Genomic DNA, 10,787 nt, shown 5'->3' on the forward strand with positions numbered 1-10,787 from the left:
GCTCGACAGAAGGAGAGAGGGAGAGAAAAGATTATTAGGACTGTGCTTAGCATAATAGAAAGTCTAGTCAGGGTAGGCTTGAGTAAACAAATACGTTTTAAGCCTAGACTTAAACACTGAGACTGTGATGTCATCCAGTATTCATTTTGAATGCAATTCTGAGTTTTTTCTTTCATCGACGTGTTGTTTAATGGTTACCCACAATGCCGTTCAACTGCCCAGTAAAGAGAGTGATGAGAGTGCTTTAGTCCTTCAGTCCGTCCAGTTCTCTCACCTCCTCATCTGTATACACTGTAAACATGAACTCCCTGCAGTTCTCGTCTGGTTTCCCACTGGAGATAAGCAGGGTTGAGCCTGGCCAGTACGTGGATGAGAGACCTCCTGGGGGAAACTAACGTTGCTGCTGGAAGTGGTATTATTGAGGCCAGCAGGGGGCGCTCACCCTGTGGGGTCTGATGCCCCAGTATAGTGACGGGGACACCATACTGTATAAACAGCACCGTCTTTCAGATGAGACGTTAAACCGAGGTCCTGACTCTCTGTGCTCATTAAAAATCCCAGGACACTTACTGTAAAAGAGTAGGGGTATAACCCTGGTGTCCTGGAGAAATTCCCGCATTGGCTCTTCTCTGTCATGTCCCCCATTTATAATAATCCCCATCTCTGAACTGGCTCCATCACTCTCTCCTCTACACTAATAGCTGGTGTGTGGTGGGTGTTCTGGTGCAATATGGCTGCTATCACATCATCCAGGTGGATACTACACACTAATGGTGGTTGAGGAGCCCCCCCCCCCCCCCGTACTATGTAAAGCGCTATATAAATGTAACCAACTAAAATCATCTTCCAAATCGTCAACGTTCATGCCAATGCCATCGCGCCCATACTCTCGTTTATATAGTCTTGTACAGCTGCGTTGTCTCCTGGGACACCTCCACTCCATCTAATGCAAGATTTCTCATTGATACGACGTTGAACACAGCTGGAAAATGTTGAGCAAGAAACGAAGCTCGTTTGTTTGTATGTGCTAACAGAGGAACTTGTTCACTTAGGTCTGTTAAATTTGATAAATGATATCATTTTATTAATATAATTATTATTAAACACCGTTGTTAATGTGCTAGCATTAACAACGTCCCCCTGTGACATCGGTGCAACTCTCGGGAATAAGGACAATACAACCCCAACCAACAAATTAGCACGAGAATCACTAAACACATCGCAAGTATTTCTATGTGACCATATTGAATGTGTTTCAGGGTGGACTTTTTCCTTTAACCCTCTACTGCAATGTTTTTATGGATTTATATTACTTAAATTAGTCCAAGTAATAAAGATATATATATATAAAATATAAGAGGGGGTAGTTGGTAAATTGTTAGTGTATGGGAACAATATGCAATGGTGGAAAGTATCGTATAGTCAAAAATAACACAAAATGTACGAGATTACGTTCCCAATTACTGCATTTTCCAGACTATAAAAATTGCAGAGGTTTTTTTTTTTTTTTTTGCCACCTAATAAGCATGTAAAAGTTATATCTTTTAGAAAGGAATTTACAGTTGTATGTGGATGGATTTACTCTTAAAATAAATAATAATAAAAAAAATAGATCTTTTGGGTGAAGTATATTTTAAATCCGTTGTCTTGAATTATTAATTATTTCTCTTGGGGGGAAAAAAAGGGTGCAATTGTAAAATGTCTGAAACTGCAACAGCTTTTCTTACTTTGAATGTGGAAAATAAATGTAAATCTACTATTAGAGAAGCTTAGTGTCTTTTTTTTTCTTTTCTTTTCTTTTTGCTATGTCGGCCTGTTTCAATTCAAGAACGCACATACCACACTTCCATCATCGCATGTTGCTGCCATCTGGCAACAATGACATTTTACCATTTAAAAGAAGGCACAAAATATATCAACTTGTTTAAATGACAACAAATAAATGTGAACTTATCTCGGACAGTGTTTCAACTTCCCCCCCCCCCCCCCCCCCCCCCGTAATTAGTTTTGCCTAAATATTAAAAAAAATATATCAACTTTGCGAGCCCTCCGACGATGACCTTCACCGTGCATATATGACGGCAGAAAAGGAAGTGCAAACAGCACTTCCTGGTCACGAGACATTTATTATTTTTGCTGTTATTTTAAAGTTGCCTATCAAAAAAAAAAATGGAAATAGCTGAATTGTTGCTAGATGGCAACACCATGCAGTAAAGGGTTCATACTTAAAGAACGTCCCTTCATTTCTGAATGCTTTCATATACGCCATATATACATAGGCAAAAATAACAACAACAACTAATAATATACCAACAAATCCTCCACTTACCTCATCGGTAATCAAAACCCAAGACATGTTTGGTGCCCCATTTTTCCTCATGTAGCTAATAAATAACGGACGCTCCAACCACAAGTTACCAAAATGACCAGGTACGTCTAGTCTAGCTGCTGTATAAATCAAGCGATTCTGAGATCAAACAGTTATGCAGTGTTCAATTTTTTTTTCGTTCGGTTTTACATAGTACAAAAATAGCATCACATAACATCCATTAACCCTGTAATATTACACACGTTACACTTCCAGTGTTGTGTTACACATGCGTTACACAATTATATGTAAGACTCTAGTATTTACAGTTTATTATTATTATTGTTTTTATATATATATATATATATATATATATATATATATATATATATATATATATATATATTATTACAAAAGCCCAGTCACAACATAATGAACATGAACACTCAAACACTCATAGTAATATATTTCTAACATATGTTTTAAGATTCTTTTTATCTCCCACTTTTCCCAAAGCGCAATTCTGAGACAATCGAAACGAACGCAAGATTGAAGCCCTTCCTAAAAAGAGAAAAAGAGAGAGAGATTGAGAGAAAACGAAAACAAACAAAACCCCCCACTGAGCTGTACTTTTAATATATCACATTATAAAACAAATGTCTTTACCACGTGAATTCAGCTTACTGTGGTGTGTTCATGGAGTCTGAGCGTTACAGTACGATTACAAGTTCAGGATTTGGCAAAAGGTTTGTTTAACTCTGTTCTATATACACACACTTTTCAAAAGGAACTACAGGTGTGTGAGCACTCGAGCTGGTCTTCTACAATCAGCGTGTCTATGTGAGTCCATGAGCTGGCACGTGGATGTTCTGTTCTGTTCTGTTCTGTACAGGCTTTCGGAACAGCGTCCGCAGGAGAGATGATCGCGGGTAGCGTCTTGCACAGCGGGTCTTTTCTGCGTTCTCAGTCCGAGCTGTTTTAGGTTTTCATTCTGAACACTTTAACATGTTTCGTCGGTAACTCACATTCAAAGATGAAGCGACAAAACCGTAGGCACGTGCCGATATCAAGCGTCGCGATAACTCCAAAAGCTTTCGATCGCGATTTATACCGTTACCTTCGGCGTAATATTCTCGATTAGGTTTCATCAGCGCGTTAAATCGTGCAGATACAAGACAAGAGCTTCACTTAATGTTCTCGTTAAACATCAGAACGGGGGAAGAAGGTGATTTTGGAACGACTTTGGTGTCGTTGTCGATGCTGATCTCCCGGGATTTTCACACAAAACGGTCTCTAGAGTCTCGCGAATGGCGCGAAAAACAAAAAACAAAACATCCTGTGAGAGGCGGGTCTGTGGGCCTGGTTGATGAGCGAGATCAGAGGCGAACGATGAGACCGGTTGGAGCCGACAGGAAGGCTACGGTAACTCAAATACGCACTCGTTACAACCGCGCTGAGCAGAAACGCATCTCAGAACTAACAACACGAGGTGGATGAGCTACAAACCGCATCCGGTTCCACTCCTGTCATTCGAGAACAGAAATCTGACGCTACAGTGGGCACAGGCTCACCCAAACTCGACCCGAAGAGTGGAGAGACGTCGAAAAGTTATATATTTAAAATATATATATATTTTATGTAATTCATATCAGCTCGTTATTATTATTAATATATTTTAATAGCAAGACAGCATTACGGTAACGTTGTAATCAGTGATGTAAAAAATTATTTCCGCCATGTTTTTTTTTTTTTTTTTTTTTTTTTTTCCAATCTTTCATAGAACACTAAACTGGTGACTAGAATTATGGGATTGCTCCCATGTGATGAATCCTTTAAATCCGACCAAATTAGACAGATTAACGCTGCTCAATAATTCAATAGCATGATAATATTTAAAACAAACAAACAAACAAAAAAAACGTGACATTTGCTAGAAATCCTACACAAGCTTAAAGATCTAAAAAGTTTACTACACCGCTTTGGACAAATATATTTAAGTATTTTTTAAAGCACGGATGTCAAAACTCTATTCGTGTTTATTTTTATCCACATTCAAATACGGTCAAATTACGGAACTACTTTTTATAATTTTTTAAAGTTTTTTTTATGCTGCACATTCAAATATGACCAGATAAGCTTGCCTTTGTCTTGTGAGAACCCTCGACGGCCGACTGACGTTCCTCCGTATACGGTACAATATTTCGGCGCGTTCATAACAATCTTGTGTATGTTAAATATCATGATGTCATGATTATTGGCACGTGCCTACGTAACACAGATAATTCACAAGCACTTGTGGCAAGTATGGAAAACAGGAAAACACACAGGTCAGTCTATTTGAACTGAACTAAGGGGCATTTAATAGGAAAATGAACACTTTTAACACATTAAGGGGGTGCACTTTTCCAAACTCTATCACAATATAATATATTATGATACACGACCATCCCCAACGTCCTACCGCTTTTCATTTCAAGGGGAAAACTAAACGCCAGTTCGTCTCCATCTTTTCACAAATTCGAGCTGAAACTAAAAAAAAAAAATAAAATGAAATAAAAAAGACGTGTGACTTCACCACTAGATGGTGCTGTCCTTCTGCTTGGATTTGTTAGTCCTTTATATCAGCCTTCCATTCCTGGTGCTGATTTTCTGTTTATTTTACCCCAACCCTGCCCGGAAAGGAATTTCCGGGACATCACATCCTCAAACCCGTGCATCTCCACCCTGCAGTTCCATCACCGTGGTTCTCTCTCTCTCGTCAAGGCCGTTTATGCCTCTAAACCGTTCTGCTACATGATCGTATATATATATATTTCTCTACTCGTGCGTCCTCCTGTGTGCCGCTCAGGCGATCTGGTCAGGCGTGCTCGGCCGTGCTCTCTCCCAGGAGCCAGTAGGTCCTCATCCTTCCTTTGCCCTTCATTTCCACATCTCCTCTCAGCTCCAGCTGGAAGCAGTTTAACTCTTGCAGCACCGATCGCGTCGCCTCCGACACATGGATTTTTAGTGCTGATAAAAGAACAGACAACAACACTGACATTAGCATGATACATGGTAAACGTGTGCACAGGTGAATCTGCAAGGGTGTATATTATGAGGACCACATCACAGTCCCTCCAGGATTTCACGTTTTATTAATTTTTCAATGCAAAATCAAGAAATCCTCCATCTTGAAGAGTTTGGGAAAAAAGTTCAAGTTTCCTGCGCTGATACTGGAGACTCCTTCCAAAAAAATGTCGCGTAACCTTTTCCTCATGGGAATCGTCACCATATCAGCAATTACACACTTTCTTAATACGTCTCCGTGAAGCGTCCATCGTACAGCTCCTAGCGTGGGCTGTTACTATAGAAACAATAACGTCTTACCTTCCCCGTTTGACTCCATGCGTGAAGCTGTGTTAACCGTGTCACCGAACAAACAATACCTTGGCATCTTTAGTCCAACGACCCCAGCACACACAGGACCTGTCAATATATACAAACACACACACACACACACACACACACACACACACACACACACATACACAAACACACAATTTAGTCAATTTCCACAATCATTACTAGATTTGAAATATCCAGGCTGTTACAGAAGCTTTGTCCGAAATCCGGAGATGTTTTCTACTTTTTACATTTGACCCCTGACCCCATGCCCTCACCTGTGTGAATGCCGATGCGCAGGCGGAGCTGCTGATCAGGTCGATGGCGGATCATGAAGGTGTGCACGGCTTTGAGGAGGGCCAGAGACATACGGGCGATTTCCTGTGCATGCAGGTTCCCATTCCTGACAGGAAGTCCTGATACGACCATGTACGCATCACCAATGGTCTCTACCTGGAGGCACCACACACACACACACACACACACACACACACACACACACACACACACATACATTTGCATACGAGTGCCCCTACAGAAAGACATCAACACCTTTACATCATCACACCGTTGGCCCCGCCCACTGGCGCTCAGTCGCTGAAAACAGTCCCGCACTTATTATGGTAGGGGGTGCTGATAATTAATTCACAGGCAAAGATGTTAGCCAATCGTAGCAATGGGTGGGTACATCGCTATCGTTTCAGTCAGAGGGACAGAGACAGGGTGGAAAAAGGTCATAAATGACTACATTTTGTACGATTTTTGTGCAAAAAACTTCACGCATATTATAATGACATTATTATAATGTCATGACCCCTATAATATCTTAGCATGGACCTTCCATTGACAATTATTAATGTAGCTAATTCTTAACCTAACCTTAACCTCAGTAACAAAAGCAAACATTTAGCCTCTTTTAGCATTTTAAATGAAAACAGCATTTTCTGGGTAAACAAACAAACAAACAACAACAAAAAACAAAGCAGTTTTCTCATGGGGACCAGCTAAATGTCCCCACAAGGTCAAATCGGTCAGATATGCCTATCCTTCTGGGGACATTTGGTCCCCACCAAAATACACAAGCATGCATAAAGACACACACACACACACACACACACACACACACACACACACACAAATCTACCTTTATTACAAAAACTAATCGAGTCCAAAAATCTGAGCTTACAGTTTAACAAGGTCCAAAAGTCCTTTTTGTCATTTTAACTAATTATATTCTTCACACAATTCTATCATTTAAATGATTAGGAGCATGTATCTTACATGTCTAATTTGAATAAAATACACTGAGTCGGAACAATAATTAAAAATGAAAGCCGGTCAGTAAATATATCTGGGTTATATCAGAGAATATCAAATTCAGCTACAAATATTTGTCTCATTTTGTCTCAAATAACAGAACGTTATTAACTTTTATCATCATCTTTTTTTTAAACGATAATTGGTAGCAGACCCACAGGTTCGAACCCTACAGTATGCATCTGCAGTTTATTACCTTGTAAACGTCAAAGTTGTCAATGATGGCGTCGAAGCAGGTGTACAGGTCATTCAGAAAAGTCACCACCTGCGGAAACATTAGCCTGTGTGTGAATGCTGTAACTCAGCCATGATGTACCGATCAGATATGTCCATGAATATGTTCACCTGCATAGGCGTACTCTCTGCAGACAGAGCTGTGAAGCCCACTATATCACTGAAGTAAATAGTGACCGAGTCGAAGGCTTCGGCCTGCACTGTCTCTCCTCTTTTCAGCTGCTCCGCCACTGAGCTGCATCGCACAGAAAGAGGCATTTTAACCCCATTAGTGACCTCACACATACGATGTCCATGGAGAAAGCAGAGCAAAAGGCTTGGTGTGGATAAAACCAGTGAGGATCGCACTCACTGAGGCAGGATCTGATAGAGCAGTGCTTCAGCCTTGCGTTTCTCCTCGTGATATGCCTGTGTCCTCTCTTCCACCAGCTCCTCCAGGTTATTCGCGTACTGCTCCATTCGCGAGAGCAGATTATCCAGGATGTTGCGGCCATAGCCTCTGCAGGGCGCGACAGATAAAAATGAACGCACCAGTCTATTATTTTTCGTAGTCTATCGTTTGCTGTACTCGCTGCTCATTATATATTTGACCACACATCAATATATTCGGTTATATTCTCTTAGGTGTATTTCAGTATGTATAATCGATATGTGATCTTCAATTATTTATGATGAAATTCTCAGTGAACTTAGTTGAATTAGTTCTTGAGTTCCTTCTTTCCAAATGTTTTCACGTTGGTTAACGGTTCTCTATATTACCCACAGTGCTACATGCCTACCTGCTGATTTAAACTGGAATTTAGTTCAGGGATTAAGGACATCATTTCCACATAACTAGAGCGATGCAGTGGTGCTCCTCTCATGTCTACTGGACACTGGGGACTTTAGATTATGTGGAGCATCTGAATTCAAGTCCCTATGACTTCCCTAGCTGTTACTATATTAATGCTAAAGTATGATAAAGTAGAATGAGAGTATTAATGTAAACCTGTGATTCGCCTTACTACTGAACTACTGTTACTACTGAACTACTGTTACTACTGAACTACTGTCACTACTGTTAATACTGAACTACTGTTACTACTGTTACTACTGAACTACTGTCACCACTGTTAATACTGAACTACTGTCACTACTGTTAATACTGAACTACTGTCACTACTGTTACTACTGAACTACTGTCACTACTGTTACTACTGAACTACTGTTACTACTGAACTACTGTCACTACTGTTAATACTGAACTACTGTTACTACTGTTACTACTGAACTACTGTCACCACTGTTAATACTGAACTACTGTCACTACTGTTACTACTGAACTACTGTCACCACTGTTAATACTGAACTACTGTCACTACTGTTAATACTGAACTACTTTCACCACTGTTAATACTGAACTACTGTCACTACTGTTACTACTGAACTACTGTTACTACTGAACTACTGTCACTACTGTTAATACTGAACTACTGTTACTACTGTTACTACTGAACTACTGTCACTACTGTTACTACTGAACTACTGTCACCACTGTTAATACTGAACTACTGTCACTACTGTTAATACTGAACTACTTTCACCACTGTTAATACTGAACTACTGTCACTACTGTTACTACTGAACTACTGTTACTACTGAACTACTGTCACTACTGTTAATACTGAACTACTGTTACTACTGTTACTACTGAACTACTGTTACTACTGAACTACTCTTACTACTGAACTACTGTCACTACTGTTAATACTGAACTACTGTTACTACTGTTACTACTGAACTACTGTTACTACTGAACTACTGTCACCACTGTTAATACTGAACTACTGTCACTACTGTTAATACTGAACTACTGTCACCACTGTTAATACTGAACTACTGTCACTACTGTTACTACTGAACTACTGTTACTACTGAACTACTGTCACTACTGTTAATACTGAACTACTGTCACCACTGTTAATACTGAACTACTGTCACTACTGAACTACTGTCACTACTGTTACTACTGAACTACTGTCACTACTGTTACTACTGAACTACTGAACTACTGTCACTACTGTTACTACTGAACTACTGAACTACTGTCACTACTGAACTACTGAACTACTGTCACTACTGTTACTACTGAACTACTGAACTACTGTCACTACTGAACTACTGAACTACTGTCACTACTGGTACTACCAAACTACTGTCACTACTGGTACTACTGTCACTACTGTTACTACTGAACTACTGAACTACTGTCACTACTGAACTACTGAACTACTGTCACTACTGGTACTACCAAACTACTGTCACTACTGGTACTACTGTAACTACTGGTACTACTGAACTACTGTCATTGCTGTTACTACTGAACTACTGTTACTACTGAGCTACTGTCACTACTATTACTACTGAACTACTGTTACTACTGAACTACTGTCATTGCTGTTACTACTGAACTACTGTCACTTTTGGTACTACCAAACTACTGTCACTACTGGTACTACTGTCACTACTGTTACTACTGAACTACTGAACTACTGTCACTACTGAACTACTGAACTACTGTCACTACTGGTACTACCAAACTACTGTCACTACTGGTACTACTGTAACTACTGGTACTACTGAACTACTGTCATTGCTGTTACTACTGAACTACTGTTACTACTGAGCTACTGTCACTACTGTTACTACTGAACTACTGTTACTACTGAACTACTGTCATTGCTGTTACTACTGAACTACTGTCACTTTTGGTACTACCAAACTACTGTTACTACTGAACTACTGGTACTACTGAACTACTGTCATTACTGGACTACTGGTGCTACTGAACTACTGTCATTACTGTTACTACTGAACTACTGTTACTACTGAACTACTGTCATCGCTGTTATTACTGAACTACTGTCACTACTGTTACTACTGAACTACTGTCACTACTGTTACTACTGAACTACTGAACTACTGTCACTACTGAACTACTGTCACTACTGGTACTACCAAACTACTGTCACTACTGGTACTACTGTCACTACTGTTACTACTGAACTACTGTCACTACTGAACTACTGGTACTACTGAACTACTGTCATTGCTGTTACTACTGAACTACTGTTACTACTGAGCTACTGTCACTACTGTTACTACTGAACTACTGTTACTACTGAACTACTGTCATTGCTGTTACTACTGAACTACTGTCACTTTTGGTACTACCAAACTACTGTTACTACTGAACTACTGGTACTACTGAACTACTGTCATTACTGGACTACTGGTGCTACTGAACTACTGTCACTACTGTTACTACTGAACTACTGTCACTACCATCATTACTCTTACTAGTGCTTCTACTGAACTATTGTTACTGCTGTTACTACTGTCACTGCTGTCATTCCGAGCATCAGTAACAACTATGGGTGAGTTGTAATGGGTTAAAGTTAAAGAAGGATTCACGCTAGTTTAGCGTAGGCTAAAAAGAGAGGCCGGTTTCATGTTCAGGGCATCTCATAGAAGGCACTTGTTGTTTAAGCTAAATATTACAGGCTGG

At 39.9% G+C, this 10,787-nt stretch overlaps 1 protein-coding gene across 3 annotated transcripts in view; it reads right to left on the minus strand.

Moving 5' to 3' along the window:
* Positions 1 to 2,730: 2,730 nt before the first annotated feature.
* The window catches only part of npr1a (natriuretic peptide receptor 1a), a 100,030-nt gene continuing 91,973 nt past the window's right edge, over positions 2,731 to 10,787 (minus strand). For 2 of the 3 annotated variants that reach the window (XM_053637325.1, XM_053637324.1), the window contains exons 17-22: positions 7,593 to 7,739; positions 7,352 to 7,475; positions 7,203 to 7,271; positions 5,968 to 6,142; positions 5,675 to 5,773; positions 2,731 to 5,317 (exon numbers count right to left, since the gene is read on the minus strand). In XM_053637325.1, coding sequence (XP_053493300.1) covers positions 5,166 to 5,317; positions 5,675 to 5,773; positions 5,968 to 6,142; positions 7,203 to 7,271; positions 7,352 to 7,475; positions 7,593 to 7,739 — 766 coding nt within the window. In that variant the 3' untranslated portion in view covers positions 2,731 to 5,165. The other variant, XM_053637326.1, reaches the window with a different exon arrangement.

The sequence above is a fragment of the Ictalurus furcatus genome, chromosome 12, assembly GCF_023375685.1.
Source record: "Ictalurus furcatus strain D&B chromosome 12, Billie_1.0, whole genome shotgun sequence".
Classification (NCBI taxonomy): domain Eukaryota; kingdom Metazoa; phylum Chordata; class Actinopteri; order Siluriformes; family Ictaluridae; genus Ictalurus; species Ictalurus furcatus.